The sequence below is a fragment of the Asparagus officinalis genome, chromosome 9, assembly GCF_001876935.1.
Source record: "Asparagus officinalis chromosome 9, Aspof.V1, whole genome shotgun sequence".
NCBI classification, from domain to species: Eukaryota; Viridiplantae; Streptophyta; class Magnoliopsida; order Asparagales; family Asparagaceae; genus Asparagus; species Asparagus officinalis.
Window position 1 is genome coordinate 3,595,934 of NC_033802.1, and position 17,323 is coordinate 3,613,256.

Sequence of the window (17,323 nt, forward strand, 5' to 3'; positions counted from 1 at the left end):
TTACAAGTGGGCCGGGTATCAGGTAACCCGAAATCACACTGTATCATCCCTTTCCGGATAAACAAACCGGCCGCCCTTTTCGCTCTCTCCTCCTCCACCATCAGCGGAGGAGCTTCTTCTCCTGCACAGAGACCAAAACCCCCCAAAAAACCCTAAAAATGCTCTCTCACCCCTCTGCGCCTTTCGCTCTCCCCAAACCCTCGATCTCTCTGCCCTCGCTCCCTTCGCCCGGTCTCAGTCACCGAAGATTTTGGGCTCGGAGCTCGGAATCGAAGCCGACTGCGCTCTCTAACGGCGATTCGGTAGCTTCGACGGCTGCGGTTGAGGGAGGAGAGGAGGAGGATGGCGAGGCGGCTAGACTCTTTGAGGTACTCCTCCTATGCTCCTCACTCCTGCTGCTGCTATTGATATTCGTTCTATGTTAGGGTTTAACGAAACGCGCTTGTTCGCTTAGTTTAGGGTGCTTATGATGTAAATTTTAGCTAGTTGGAAATTGAGGGCACGACCTTTGTTGACATGATTCCATGACCGTGGTATGGAAAATGAACATTTTTTTTTTTACTTGGGGTGATGTGCGTTTTCAGAAACTGAAAGATGCGGAGCGGGAGCGAATAGATAAATTGGAGAAGTTCGAGAATAAAGCGAACCTACAATTAGAGAGACAGCTTGTCATGGCTTCCTGTTGGAGCAGGACATTGCTGACTTTGCAAGGCAAACTGAAGGGGACAGAATGGGATCCCGAGAATTCTCATAGGATCGATTATAGTGACTTTTGGAGGCTTCTCAACTCAAACAATGTTCAGTATATGGAGTATTCAAATTTTGGGCAATCCGTTTCTGGTATGCCAACTGTCATCATGATTCTGGATTTATCTATCTTCGTAATAGTTTCTATTTAATTTTGATGATTGTTTGTGGTTTATACGTGCTGGTAGAGAAATCAATGCCTGGAATCGATTTTAGCAGTTTTGTGGATTCAGTATTCTTTTCTGCTTAAAAGATATAGCACAATATGTCTAATTGAAATAGAGAATTTTTGGGATTCACAATTTTTATGCTGCATATATTTTTAGACCATAAAACAGCACAATCGTTTGTTCTGATACCATATTGCACTTCAATAATTTAAATTAGAAAAAAAAACTGATGAGAAAATTTTAATTAGGAAAATCTTGTTTTTGTTCTTCTATCACTCCACTGCCTTTTATCAAGGCCTTTGTAATTATAAATCAGGTATTTCTGGGAGTCAAACCAATCTCCAAATTGCACTGGATCTAAAAGTGCATAATTAAATAAAAATAACTAATTTTCAGCAATTACAGACAGTAAATTTAATGGATCACAGAACTCATGTGTTCAATCTTTATAAGCTGGAAATGGCTTGAATCAGTTAAATTTAATTGGCGCTGAATAAGAGCCCTTATCAAATAATCAGATAAGTTTAATGGCATCACATGATTATATGACAGTATTTTTCAAAGAACATTGACCCAGAAAACATGGTCTACCTGGCATCTACGTGGTGAATTCATGGCAGCTTGAATATAAGATTACATGAAAGCTTTGTCTTTCTTTGGTTTCATGTTATCCAGTGTAGTTACATAAAGTGCTTCACATTATTTAAGAGTAACAAGATGAACTCCTTATGTCTTATCATTCACCAGACTTATAGAACTTTGAAACTGTCGAACACCAGGAATTTGGTTATCGGAAGGCCCGAAGGTGTAATTTCAACTTAAGATCAGGGGTGAAGGACGGTGATTTTGTTTGTTAATGAATTATTATAGATGTCAATTGAAATAGATCTTTTATATAATCTATATCGAAACCAAAATATTTTGTCTAGATAAATAAGAAGGGAAGTAGCTCTCTCGTTCTGAAACTATTTATTGAAGAGTTCTCTTGAGAGAAATAACCTAGTGCAATTTTTTTTTAAAGCTACACATGCCGTTGCAAAGCAACAATTACTTGGTGACTGAACTCACATAGGATACGACTCCTGATGGCATTTCTTCCCTATGCATTTTGATTCTACTGTCCTTTTCAACAAAATGCCCAAGGTATCTATCACCTTTGGAATCCCTTAAACTATATTCCCCCATACTGCTATCATAAACAGTTACGCACAGATATTTTGTTTGTATGTTTCAATGTGGGTGTTTTGTTGGTCTGATATTAGGCTGCTTATTTTATAACAGGCAACAACCAAACAAAAATGCTTTTGTATCTTCTTTTTGTATCTAAGGATTAGTGTCTTGTGCCCAGTCATTAAATGGTTTGTAGATGATTAATAAGCAAATATGCAAATCGCATATTCTATTTTTTGCATTGCTGATTACAAGTTTCTGAAACTTTATTTATATTAATTCTGCAGTAATTTTACCTTATTACAAGGATGAGAAAATGGGAGAAGCAAATGGGAGCTCTAATAAAGAAATTGTATATCGGCGCCATATTGTTGATCGAATGCCTATTGATGGTTGGAATGATGTTTGGCAGAAGTTGCACCAACAACTTGTAAATGTTGATGTAATTAATGTGGATTCTGTACCTGCCGAAGTCTACTCTACTATTGCAACTGCTGTTGTATGGTCTATGCGGTTTGCACTTGCAGTTGGTTTATACCTATGGATTGATAAAATGGCAAGACCAATATACTCGAAGTTAATTCCGTGTGATTTAGGCACTCCTCCAAAAAAAACAAGGGAGCCCTTGAAGCGTAGGGCCCTTGGATCTTTGGGGAAAAGCCGGTAGGTTTCCATATTGTCTTTAAAATTGGTGACCAGATTATTGGTTGACTCCTGAAGAATTACTTCACAACTTGAATTGTCTTGTGATATGCACGCATATTAATTATCAAATTTAATATGGCAATGATTATTTTTAACTTAAAAATTTGTGGCAGAAGAAGATTGTGCCAACATACTGAAGTTACTTGAATATTAGATCATCTGATTTTCCTATATAAATCCCCAACGTGAGGCTTATCCCTGCAAATTGATATTTGGGCATTAGCGTCATGTGAGGTTTATCTGTCACGAGTCCTTCAATGGTATTTTCCAGCTACAAGGTTTGTATAACTATGCAGGTGCTTAACTAAGGGTATGAAATATCTACTTCATACTCTTTAAGTGTTAACCTCATTTACTATCTTCAGCATGGCTAGCAAACACTTCCCCTTTTCCTTCTATATTTTGTATCCATCTTGAATCCATACAATGTGTCAACAAACAACTCAGTGCAGTGATTTGACTCGACTTGAACCCTTCACTTGACCTTAGCAAATATTATCACACCTCTTCCATGGATCTGGTCCTAGTTTTTAACAACCAGGCATTGTAGGATCATGACCCATTAACCTCACCAATTTGATACTTTGCAGTACTCAATTCAACCACGTATGTGATATTTGCAGTTTAAATTTGTTGTTATAGTTCAGGTCTGGTTGATTTTCGCTTCTCTCCCTGTACAATGTGCTGACCAAAGAATGAATAACTTTGGCAAGAAATTAGTATATCCCAAATCATATATTGTTAGTTATTTGTTCTTCTACAGGATTTTACTCTTCGTATGACTTAATTCATATCTTTTAATGGCTTAATGCCAAGCTTTTAGTAGTTTAAAATCATGTGTCCACAGTGGTTTAAAGTCTAGCGGCCATTTGAAGTGCTCAGCCTAGATAATCTTCTATGAGTCGTAATAAAAAATGTATTCTTTTTCATTAGGATGGAGGTAGGATTCTGTGTTACAGTCTAAATCCATGGGCAAAGGGAGATTTAGGCCTTACTTTTGTTCTCTCCAGGGCCAAATTCATATCAGCCGAAGAAACTACAGGTGTTACGTTTGATGATTTTGCTGGGCAGGAGTACATAAAGAGAGAACTGCAAGAGATTGTTCGCATATTAAAAAACGATGTAGAGTTTCAAGATAAGGGCATATACTGCCCCAAAGGTGTGCTTCTTTATGGTCCACCTGGCACTGGAAAAACTCTTCTGGCTAAAGCCATTGCTGGAGAAGCAGGTCTTCCTTTCTTTGCTGCAAACGGGACTGATTTTGTTGAGGTATTTTCTGAAAAAGATTTTGTATGTTAATTTGCTGCCTGTCCTGTAAATAAATGTAACTGAAAGAGTGAAATCTGAAAGGTTGTACAACATCTACTTGTTCTAACAGTAGCTGATAGGGAGGTACTGTTGCTTGAATAACATCAGAATCTGTGTAGGGCAAATCATATTATGTTACTATAACAATTATCCAGAAAGAATGGAAAAAGCATGTGTACTTACTTTAAGTGGTAGTTGGGTCTTGGTTCTATACCACTATAAGGTTCTTAGACAGTCATACATGCATGTGTTTCCTAAACAAATTTGCAGTACCAGGGATGCTCAGGAGAGGGGGGATTACTATGTTGATACTCTCGATCATGAATTCTCTAGCTCTTTGAGGGCTGTCACACCATTAGCAAGTTAATAGATTGATCAACAACATTTGTGAAACTTAAAGAGAACACCCTTTCATTGTTTGAGTTATCATCTCTTTGGTATATTTAGCTGTCAACACTATAGGACAAAGAATACGTCGTAAACTATGCTTCCACGAACTAGGCTTTCTTATATTACCTATGTATTGCATGTGATACATCAAATAGAAATTGCATATGAATGTGCAATAGTGGTCACCATTTCTCAATTTGGCAATTGAGAAGGCTTTTCTTTATGTTTCTATCCTGATTTTCTAGAAAATTCCAGTTTCTGACCTGATTTTATTTTGCAGATGTTTGTGGGTGTTGCAGCATCTCGTGTTAAGGATCTTTTTGCTAGTGCCAGATCATTTGCACCATCTATAATTTTTATCGATGAGATTGATGCAATTGGTAGTAAACGTGGCGGGCCTGATATTGGTGGGGTGAGATGATATCTGGTCTCTTAGTTCTTATGCTTTGATTCTCTGTAGTGAGTCTTTTTTGGCCACTCAGTTAGTCTTATATCTCTATTTTTTCTATTTTCTTTCCTCTTATTTTCTTTCATCACCTCTTCCTTTTTTCTTTTTCTTTTTCTTCTTTTTTTCCTCTCGCATTGTAGCAGTCTTTACTGTATTTTCCTTCAAGTAAATACCAATATACCATCAAGATCTGGAAAACTTTTATAGGTTAGTGCTATCATTAAATCATCACTATCATGATGGGTTCTTTGACTACTGAGTTATATTGTCATTTTGCAGTTCATTCTTTACCAAGTGCAACTAGAATAAATTGCTAATTTGAAAACAAGCTCACTTGATAAATAAACATTTAACACGTTTAAATTAGGAATACTTGGTTCTCACTTGTTGTTTAGAAATACCAAATGATTCAACAACATGCTAAGACTGCCTGTGTTCATTTGAACATCAGATCATTTTTATAATAATTGAACGGTTACTTGTGCATCTAATTCACTCACAGGAGTCATATTTTGTGTTCATCGAAATATGGCAAGATCCAGTTGTATTCTCATAGAAAAAAGGGAATCCTATTTTCAAATTGTTCTTAGCTGTTCCCATTTTCATTTGCTTATGTATATGTCTATTTCACATAAATAGGGTGGAGCTGAAAGGGAGCAAGGGTTGCTTCAGATCTTGACCGAGATGGATGGATTTAAAGAATTAACATCACAAGTAGATTTTCCTCCTCTCTTTTATGTTTATCGTACTTTTAGTCAGTACGAACTTGGACTAATATAATTTTATTAGGTGCTAGTTATTGGTGCAACCAATCGTTTGGATATCCTGGATCCAGCTCTTTTGCGAAAGGGTCGGTTTGATAAAATAATTAGGGTCGGCTTGCCATCTAAAGATGGGAGACTGGCAATATTAAAGGCACATACCTCTTTGTACCTAATTCTTTAGTCTTCTTTGAGAAATGTGGCATTTGGTTTGTAATATACATTATGTATCTTGTGGAAATAACAGGTGCATGCTAGGAATAAATATTTCAGATCTGAAAGCGAAAAGGAAACCCTTCTTGAAGAAATTGCAGAAAATACAATAGATTTTACTGGAGCTGAGCTGCAAAATATATTGTAGTTACTTGCCAAGCCTTTTTTAATAAATTTAAATACATGGAAATAATTGACAGTTGTACTATTGATTAATCAGGAATGAGGCTGGAATTTTGACTGCCAGAAAGGATCAGGACTTCATTGGACGGGAGGAACTACTGGAAGCTTTGAAGAGGGTAGGTTCACTTGTGTCGCTGACTCGCTGTATCTAACTTCTGCATATAAACACTATTAAGGACATTTCCTTTTGGGTTCATATGATGACAAATATGTCTCATGTTATATTATTTTCTGAACACCTATATGCAGCAAAAAGGTACCTTCACAACTGGCCAAGAAGACAGTACCGAAATTCCTGAAGAATTGAAGCTTAGGTTGGCTTATAGAGAGGCAGCTGTGGCAGTTCTTGCCTGCTATTATCCAGATCCTCATCGCCCATTTTTAGAGGTCATTGAAAGAAGTCAATATTCCCCACCTTATAAATGGTCTCTCCTCGTCTCTCTGTCCAATCACTGTTTTCATACATATCTATTTGGTTGCAGACTGACATCAACACAATTCGTAGCAAGCCAAATATGCGTTATGCTGAAACTTCTGGGAGAGCCTTTTCCAGGAAACCTGATTATGTGAACTCCATTGTGCGAGCATGTGCACGTAAGTTTTTATTACTCATTGTGTTTTTCCACTGTTCAAGAGTATAGGATTAATTCTTTACGATCCTATATCGGTCTTTATGATGTCTTTTTGCTGCATATTGCAAATACATCTTGGATTTATTCTTCTTACATTGTAATAATATTGAAGTTAGCGGTAATCAATTCTACACCTACTATCTATTCATGTTAACGTTTTGCAAAAATAATGATTCTTTTTGGACCCAAATAGTGGGACCGCTCAATGGGACAGATGATGTGGAATCAAATTCATACTATTTCAATTTACAAGCTGGATAATAAACAATTGTGGAATAAAAATGGCAAGATACAACTGCATCCCAGATTCACAATAGCTCAAGCCTATGAACAAGTATTTCTCTCCTCCCGCGCGAAAATCTCATCATCTCTAAACAAACCCATTTTCCAGTATTCTTTGGTACAATATTCGGTGCAAATTCATGGTAGAGAGGTCACCATTATCTTAAGTCTTTTCTGAGCTTTTTTGTTTAGTTTGAGAATAATTCTAATTGTGAAGAAACAAATTGATGAATTATTCAATGGATTTGTTCATTTACGTTCAGGGCGTGTTTGGTTGCTTTCGATCATTTTTCAAAAATAACTTTCCTTCACTTTTTAGTGTTTCCTTCACTTTCATAGAAAATTTTTCTTGTGTTTGTTTCGCCAAAAAACATAGGGTAAAAGTAATTCCACCACTTTTCTTAGTTTGGTCCAACATGAAAAAAAAGTAATATATGTGAATAGATTCACTTAGAGTTACAATTTAAATCTCTTTTGCAGTTGAGTAAGATTGCAAGTGAAATTTCAAACTTACATAAGCTGTCGTGGTAGATGCAATACTTTTGCAATTATAAGAAACTTAGCACATTCTAAATCAATCTATTGATAATTAGGACCCCTAAAATAATCAAAGTAAAGTCAAGCAAAAAAAGAAAAGTCACGTTGGCGTTTCATCAAACACCTATTACGCTCATCTATATGCACCTCATCCAAACCACACCACTTCCCATTGACATCCCACTCCTCAAAATTCCCTCTTCACCATATTCAGCCCCTCCTGATCCCCTAACCTCCTCAACCGCCTACTCAAAATCCCAAACAAATCTTCCTACCCCGACCATCTCCACCATCACATTCACCAACCTCGCAGGCTTCCTTATCCCTCTCTCCCCCTCAACACCCCAAAAACCCCAGTCAAGATCTTCCCAATCTCATCATTGACATCTCTATTGTTGGTGGTTCTTGACAAAGAGTTGACAATGTTGGCATCGAAGGAGAGGTTGTGGGAGGACAGGAAGGAGGAGAGCTAGGTACCCAAAGAAGCAGCGGCCATTGGAAAGAGGGGGAGGAGGGCGATGTGCTCCAAGACGCAGCGGGGATTTTTTTATTGCGTGTCAATAAATTTTCTGCCAAAATCGGAGGTTTTGGAGAGGAAACGTGGTTTCCGCTTTGGGTGACGTGGCACACATTTTCCTTCAACCTTTCCCTTTTCTTTTTGGTGAACCAAACATCCGAAAATGAAGAGCCTGACAGTTTTTTTTCAGTTTTCCTATGGATGATTTTTTGCGGTTTCCTTCACTTTTTTGCCCAACCAAACATGCCCTCAGATCTCATTTGGAAATCAGCCTCATGTGTCTTTGAATTTTTTGAATTTTATTCATTTGCTCTCTCATTAAGCTGTATCTAAGTTTCAGTCACAAGAAAAAAAGGTGGAATCTTTTTAAAATTTTCACAGATCTTGCTCTGAAAGAACGTACAAGCTTACAAAATAAAGAATATAAAAACACAAAAGAATAGAAGAAACTAATGTTAGTTTGTCAGTCTCTGTCTCAAAGTAAAAGTCTGAACAGAGAAGGTGGTGGTTTGAATAAATGACAGAGACACCATGACCACGGTGGTCGAGATGGGAAGCGATGACGCTGGTGTCGAAGACTCCGGTGACGACGATGACAAGCAGCGAGAGACAACAAGGGGACAGGTGGCGAAAGAACGGGTATTTTGCTGATTTGGGGAAAAATTGCAATTGGCTTGCTGCGTTTAGGGATGGGAGAGAAGAAAATCTCATTTACGAAAAATCGCTTCTTTCTTTATTGGTATTTTTCGGGCTCAATTAATAGCTGGACCAGCCACATCACCTGTCCGCTTGATCTGTCCCCTATTGGGTCTTGCTAGCATCACTCTTGCAAAAAATAATTAATATATTTCTGTATCTTAGGTTCTTAGCTATCTGAGCAAAATAACAATTATCATTCCCATCCACATATCATTTCCATTTTCCGCATTAAACCTAGTCAAGCAAATGATGATACGTGCTGTAGTCCATTCTTTATTGGCAATTGATGCCTTATCTAGACTACCTCTGTGCTTTATGACGTTTTGCTGATGCTTATAGTTTGGCTAGAGATTATACCAAACATAAACATCTTGTTTTGATATGTCTGGCTTTCTAGACATGAATGATAATTTAATTCTCCTTGTTAGGAATGCACCTACTTATGTTTGAAGTTGTACTAAGCCCCGATAGAGCTATTACAGCCTTAATATTGTTGTAGATGTGGGTAACATATGCTAGGGTATAGGAATTTCAGGGTAACTATACCTTCTTATAAGAAATAAAGAAAAAAATCGCAAATAAGAAATATACATGGTTTGGCAATTTGCCGATGTCCATGAGGGAGAAGTTTTATGCTTACAGAATATGAGTACAGAATAATGTCTTCTCTTGGAGATTTCTCCTAGAAATATTTGCTCAATTGCTTCGATACAGACTCTCTAGAGGGCATTTATAGGTCTTTCCTCTTAGTTTGAGTTGGATGTATTTGATTCTCTTTGACCTGAAGTTATATTCAGGTAATGAATAGGAGCTGAGACTGAGAGTCCATGTTATGTTATGTGAACTATTCTTCAAACTCCTGAGAATCTTAGACAATTTATCTCAAAGGTTCTGATGTACGTAACATGATAACATCAGGTAGTTACTTCTATTGCTGTTGAGTGACAGAGATCATTGGAAGAAAACCAGCTGGAATATATGGTTCCCACTGATGGATGACTCATTTGTAACAGTGTCCTACTGTACAAAGTATTTGGAAGTTTTATCACATTTCATCGTCTTTGCTATGTATTTCTCACATGAAGTTATGCATGCATCACTCTTTTTCCTTTAACTCCCACCATAATAATTGCTTCTTCTTTTGTCATATAAATTGCCGAGTTGTCATTGTTGGGAGTCTGAATCCATTTAGTTTTTCAAGCAATTATATGTTACAAGAAATTGCCTGTAAGAAACAATACTTTATTTTTCTCATGGGTTTGTTACTAAACATGAGCCATAATTTAATTTCCCCCTGTTTGTTGTTTGATTTCTTTTGAAAGTTTGCTTCTGTTGCTGTTCAGAGATACACGTGGTGTACTTATAAATGTTTGTGTAAACAGCCAGAGTGATCGAGGAGGAAATGTTTGGGGTTGATAACTTGTGTTGGATTTCTGCGAAGTCCACATCTGAAGCTTCAACACGTGCAGAATTCTTGATTCTTCAAACAGGGATGACAGCATTTGGGAAGGCATACTACAAAAATCTGAGTGATCTGGTGCCAAATGTGGGTTTACAATGTTATATGCATCATGCTCCCTTTATATTTACCTTGTTTCTGTAATACTCTTCATTATGTTAAATATATGCCTTAAAAACTCTTTGACCTTTCAGCTTGCAGCAAAACTGGAAGCTCTCAGGGATGAGTACATGCGTTTTGCTGTGGAGAAATGCTCCTCTGTGCTAAGGGAATATCATTCAGCCGTTGAAACAATCACAGGTGCGTCAGACATCAAATAATTGTTGCCCCCCTGAGCAACCCCCTTCCTGCATGCGGAAAAACAAAAGAAAAAAAAAGAAAAGGGAAAAGAAGGAAAAAAAGAATAAGTGAATAAACAAAGAGATAAAAATGGAGCTGTTCTTCTGTAGCATGAAATTTGATACAAACCAGTTTAAAGTATCATAGAACTCTATAACTTTCTGGTGAAATGAAAACTTGACAACTAATGGTCCTTAATATCTTGAAAGAAAACTAATATTCCTTAAATGATGGTTTAGATATTTTGCTTGAGGAGGGAGAGATCAAAGCAGAGGATATTTGGGATATATACAATAAAGCTCCTCGGATTCCTCAGGTACGTAATTTATTTCCCTAAAAGTTACTGTATATGCAAGTGCCTTCACCCAGTAAAATTTCATCTTTCAGAGTAAAGCTAGCTATTTGGCTTCTACATTTTCAACAAATCTACTCTTGGCTTCAACATTTTCAACAAATCTAGTTTTGCTGTTCCATGCAAGCATACCTTGTAGTTTAAGGTTATAATAACATACGATTTTCATCTTTTACATGCTGAACTGTTTAGATAGTGTTGTGGAGCTAACTCAGTCATTTTCATTACTAGTTTTTATGCACGTGCATTGCACGTGATTAAATATTATAATTATTTATTTTTAGTTTATTTCCTTACTAAAATTTGTTCTTCAATTTCAATTTGATAGTTTTTACTCACTTATATCTCTAAAATTTAATATTGAGATTACTTATTTTCTTTAATGTTTGTTTGAATAGGCTACACCCAATTTAAGTTTCATGTTGATAATTGAATTGACATAAAATCAACGTGAAGCCAATTTAAATATTCATGTTATTTGGATTGACATGAAATGAAGCTTTACTCAAGTAAGTATAGTGTTGCAAAAGTAAAAAATACTTAAAAAAAATAACATTATAATACCAAGAGGAATAATTAAAGCTAATAAGCTTAGACAATTGATTAGAAGTGTCTAAAATGACACAAAAGAGAATATTGATTTTATTCCTAATCATTGATAGATTTCATTAAAAACCATTAACTAAATATTAATGTTAACTCTAGTATAATTTTATATGATAAAAGCGTCCACAAAATAAGTATATAAAAATATTTAAGAACTCGTGAATATCTCTTCCAAATATTCCTAATTTTACTCAAAAAATTAGGCTATTCTATAAAATATTAAGAAAACATTGTCTTTTATTCTTTCTGTTTCGTTCTTTATTGAGTCAAGATCAAGCCTTCTTCACTTTTATCTTTTTCTAAGCTAATTCTGGAGTAGTATCTTCATCATCTACTTTGATTGTAACATCATGCTGGATCTGGACTTCTCATGCTATTGTCTTCCTTGGGCTAATTCATTTTTTATCTTCCCATCTAACTTTACAAGTAATTTGAATGAGAACAAATGTTAATGAGAACAAATGTTAATTTTATATATATATAGTTAATAAGAACAAATGTTAATTATATATATGACAATTTTTCTATGTTTCTAATTCATTACTTAAGTTAGGATCATCTTTAATTATCTCTCTTGATCGTATGTTTGTTGGCTTTGTTGCATATAGTGAAGCTATCTTAATAGTCTTTACTTTTTTTTCTAAATGAAAGCAAGTTCCAAACATCTCATGGTTGAATTTATCTCTCATGTTATGTTAGCATGTATCTTCAAGTTCATCATTGCATTCTCGCTTTTTGGGTAGCCTCCATCATGTGTAAACTATTTTTTTATCGTGTTGCTTTATAATATATAAAAACATCGTTGGCCTTTTATTGGTCATTTGAACCATACTTAAATAATTACTTGATATATTCTCGTAAAAGTAATTAAAACAATGGTTAAAATTTAAGGCCTAATTAAAAACGAAATCCTTAATTTTAGTAAATATGAATTCAACTCACTCTTAAGTAAGGTAATTTGGGCGGTTTGGGCCCAACCCGAAACACGTTGGGCTAGGCTTCCAAGTAGGATTTGGGTAGTTCTGAAACCCAAAATCAAAGAGCCAAGACTGACCTGGAAAAAGCCCAGGCCCAACATGTCGAGCTTCTAGTCCAAGTTTGGACAACTCCCCAAAAAACCTGGCTTAATGAACCTGGACCATGGCCATGTCTAACTTAAAAGTAGTACAAGATGAAATTTAATAAGCATACATTGTATTGTATTCGTAATTTTTAAAAAGGTCTGAGAAAGATATAACAAAAATCCCCTCAAAATCCTTTCTCTTTGCCCGCATTTTTTGACAACCCAAAAAATTGACATGATGGACATTGTTCAACTACTCACATCCGTGTAAACAAACAAAGAATAGGCTCTACAGATTTTTGATCTGATAGGATTTTGTTGAGGGGCTCACTTTTAGGCAAATTCCATTAGAATCCTTATGGAATCCAAGTAATCAAGCAACCCCCTAGGAAAGAAACTATTTTACTTATTGGAAAAATCTATACAATAAAATCTATAATCAAAACCAATGTGATTACAGTTTGTAGTTGTTTTAAGGGTAAATTTACAAAAAAGACCCTTAACTTTGGGCATTTCTCTGATAACCCTCCTCAACTTTAAAATTTCACAAAATCCTCCTTCAATTTTAGGTTTCTCAGTAAACCCACTTCGAGTTTCAACATTTAAAAAAACCCCTAAAAGTATAAACCACAATTTCTCCCGAAAAAATACCCCTCATCTATTAAGTATCTAACTATAGAACCAAATATTTTACTCAAAGAGAAACTATTGTGAATATGTTAAAAAAAATTAGTAAAATTGTGATTAACGTAAATACATAGGTTTTTTATTACAAAATTTAGCTAGTGAGAGTCAATGGATGCATTATAGTTTTGAGGTTATTTCATTAAATTTGTTTAAAAGATTCCAACATTATTATTTTTCTATTTCAACGAGAATAAAAGTTAATCTCACAAAAATTTTCTATTTTTCAAATTTATTAAAGGGAAAAATGCTTCCAGCCCCCAAAACACAACAAAACGTGATGATGTTAGAAACATCTGATGTGAATAATTGTTTTTAAATTCTCATGTTTTTCTATAAATCTTCGATTTTGAGGTTTTTTTTGTTATTTTTTAAAACTTTAGGTTGCTTTATGCAAATTACAAACTATTTATGAGTCAATGTATTATTATCGAGGGTTTGAAAATTTAATGGTTTTTCGTGAATTTTTAATATTTAAGGCGTTTACAATTTTTAAAATTTTTAGGATGCTTTGTGCAAATTACAAACTACTTATGGGTTTTTCTCATCAAATTGATTTATACTGCTAATTAATGCCTTCAGTTCCTAGTAGAGTTCTCATTACAGAGGCTACATTAGACTTTTTAGGAACAACACTTGTTTGCTTATGGTGTGTTTGGGAGTTTACTTAGGAAAGGAAGGAAGGGGAAAAATTCTCCTTCCTTTCCTTCCCCTCAATTACACCCCAATTTGGGGTGTTAGAATTTGGGCCAAATTTCCCCTCCATTCACCTCCTCTACCCTCCTAAATGAAACTCAAGGTTAAAATAAAATTTCCCTTCCCTTTCCCCTCTCTACCCTCCATCCAAACAGGCCATTATAGTTTATGAGGAGTGTAGTTTTAAGCTTAACAATTCCGTAGAGAATTTTCTACTATCATTTTGACACATTAATTAAGTTAAGGAGTGGACGCAAGTAGTAAATATGAAAAGCATTGATGAAGGAAAAGAAGAAAAGAAAATTTGCCATTGTTCATAAGTATTGACATCCTTGTATTTATTACTTTAAAATCACAGAATGTTGGATTGATTAAAATAGTTAAACAAAATAAATTGTCATAGCAATTAAATTATTAAAGTCCTAATCTTGATTCGAATAAAGGGTGCACAAACAAGAACCAATCACTAACAAAAGAAAAAGAAAAAATTATTAATCTTTGAAGAACCTTTCTATTTACAGCGGGGGAATAATTTTAAGCAATGAAGACGACAACAACAACAACAAAAAGAAAATAGAAATTATTATAAAAAAAGAAAAAAGAAAAATAATATAAGACAATAAAGAGACATACTTGTTGAAGATGACTAAAGTACTATCAAAATTGTGTAGTTCTTAATTTATACATATATGTAAGCATGAGATGTTACATGTGAGAGGATAATAATTATAAATAGAGTTCTATTTGGATAGAAATTATGTAATTTTCTTGATGTTTGAAATATTATTTCTTTTAATAATTCATTTGAAAATCAAAACCTACGTGTGAAAAATTCATAATACATGTGCATGATTAATAAAACCACTGTACGCAAGCTACTCCTACCAATTTCAAAGTTGGTCATTTGAAATTAATAATATTTGCAAGCTACTCCTACCAATTTCAAAGTTGGTCATTTGAAATTAATAATATTTGATGATAGAATAATTAAGATTATTTAATTTGTTGAAGTGAGCAATTATATACATGTTGAAGAAGACATTAACAAAAGAGAATAATCAAATACACAATATTACTAAAGAATAATCATAAAGATAAAAAAGGAACATACATGTTAAAGAAGACGAAATTACCATGAAAATTGTGTAATTTCTTGGTTTATATATAGGCATGAGATGTTGCATGTTATAGGATAACAATTACAATTAGAGTTCTCTTTGTATAAAGATTGCAAATTGTATAATATTTTATTACACTAACACAATTCTTATCAACAATTTTATATGCGTAAGGTCTATGTCTCATACGGATTAGGATTAGGGTATTTAGTTCAAACTGAATAATTAGGATAGTCTTTTAGTAGTTCATTTAAACTTTGAAGTTTGTGTCTTAGTTCAAACTTTAAAGAAAGAGAGGAGACATAATTAGGATAGATATTTAATTCAAACTTTAAAAAAATAGAGGAGGCATAATGTGTACGGACTAGGATTAGGATATCTTGTTCAAACTGAATAATTAGGATAGACTTTTAGTAGTTTATTTAAACTTTATTAAAAGTGTTAGTAAGGTTAGTAGTCCTTAATCGTATTGAAGATTATCTGGCTTCTACAAATTAAGTATCATTATCAAGTAAAAAATTAGGTATCAAAGCCGTGTCAACTGTGAGCCGCGATTCAAGTGTGCGAGTGATTTATTTTCTTTTATTATAATTAAATACAATTTAAAAATTAGAATTTGATTAGGATTAGGATAGTTCAAACTTTAAATTTATTTGATTAGGATTATAATAAATTATTAAATACAATTTAAAAATTAGAATTTGATTAGTATTAAAACAGTTCAAACTTTATAGGGGTATTTTTATCTACCGAAATATTTTCCCGAACTCGTGCTTTTAAAGGGAGTATGATTTTTGCTATTATCTATTTATATTCTTATTTCATTTCATGTCATCTAAACTGTCCATACTGAAACTGCGATTATAGCAATAATGATGTGAAAAGTGGAAAATGTATGAGACCTTTGTGATTTCCTTTTTCATTTAATTCTTTATAATTACTGTCTCAGCCACCGGTACATCCTGTTGATGAATACGGGGCACTAATTTATGCGGGAAGATGGGGAATTCATGGGGTATCTCTTCCTGGACGCATTACTTTTGCACCAGGAAATGTTGGGTTTTGCACATTTGGTGCACCTAGACCAATGGAGGTATATACCTAATTTGAGCATTCAAAATCCCTTTCTAGTTTCAAAATTTTCTCTATCTTACATGACTTTTAAATTGATACAGACACAGATTATTAGCGATCAAACATGGAAGTTAATTGATGGCATTTGGGACAAAAGGATACAGGAAATCAGAGAAGAAGTTTCAATGGAGGTTGAAGAAGACACAGAGAAACCACAGCTACTGATGGCTGACCACTTCCTTTAATGCTTCATCCCATATTCGGGGTATGTTTTTTCCCCTTGCATGTTTTCCCCCTTGCAATTTTTTTTTTCCATCAGTAAGTTTTCCCCCTTAATGGACTCGTTCTGCTGGATATTATTTTTGAAAACTTTGACTATTCTCTAATTTAGGTTCTAGAAGGATCATTTATTTAGAACATATATTGATGCTTCTCGGTTATGTTGCACAATTTCAAGCTCAGAATACATCTTATGGATCAAAAAGTTAAAACTCATAAATATCTGCAAAAGTTCAGTCATTTACTATTTTCAGCTTGGAAGAAACATAAAAGCTACTCTTTTACTTGCAGATAATTTTTTGATCTCCTATTGATGAGGAGTATTCATTTAGGAACACGATTTCACACGTTCCTGTTGTAAACTGGAAAGCCTCAAGCAGGGATTTACTGGTGTTGAGGTTTTCATCACTAGGTCTGAAAAGTTGGATTCAATCCTCCATAGAATGTATAAAGCTGTGTTTGGTGGATTTCTCATTTGAAGCCTGCCAGTAGGGACACATGACCCTGATATATAACAAGCTAAGGCCTCTTAATGTGAAGAATTCTACTGTTTGCTAAAAGAAAGGCAGCATAGTGGGGACGGCAGTTGAAATTAGAATAACCGTTGAGTAGGGAATATGGGAAGGAGCCTACGAGGGTGTCTGGGGAAGTCATTTTTTGAGTAAATTATTACACCTTCCTTTTTGTGCAATGCTAATAAGTACCATTGATGTATTGACTCCTCCTTTGTTCTACAGAATTGAGAGAATGTCATTGTATGATAACTTTCGCCCCGGATGTATCATATATTTGTACTGTGCACTAGTTGAGACATATTTATCTCTACGAAGCAGCATGTATATTTCATATAAGTTTATGGAATATTTTTTTGTCTCTCTTTTTAAGAAAACG

At 34.6% G+C, this 17,323-nt stretch overlaps 1 protein-coding gene across 1 annotated transcript; it reads left to right on the plus strand.

The window, feature by feature from the left end:
• On the plus strand, nucleotides 159-17,305 carry LOC109824190 (probable inactive ATP-dependent zinc metalloprotease FTSHI 4, chloroplastic). Its single transcript, XM_020390724.1, has 17 exons — nucleotides 159-368; nucleotides 585-840; nucleotides 2,375-2,750; nucleotides 3,803-4,061; nucleotides 4,771-4,902; nucleotides 5,578-5,652; nucleotides 5,728-5,853; nucleotides 5,947-6,056; nucleotides 6,133-6,211; nucleotides 6,345-6,482; nucleotides 6,578-6,689; nucleotides 10,145-10,308; nucleotides 10,416-10,521; nucleotides 10,800-10,876; nucleotides 16,029-16,172; nucleotides 16,255-16,418; nucleotides 16,724-17,305. The coding sequence occupies exons 1-16, from the start codon at nucleotides 159-161 to the stop codon at nucleotides 16,396-16,398; spliced, it is 2,508 nt and encodes an 835-aa protein (XP_020246313.1). The 3' UTR covers nucleotides 16,399-16,418; nucleotides 16,724-17,305.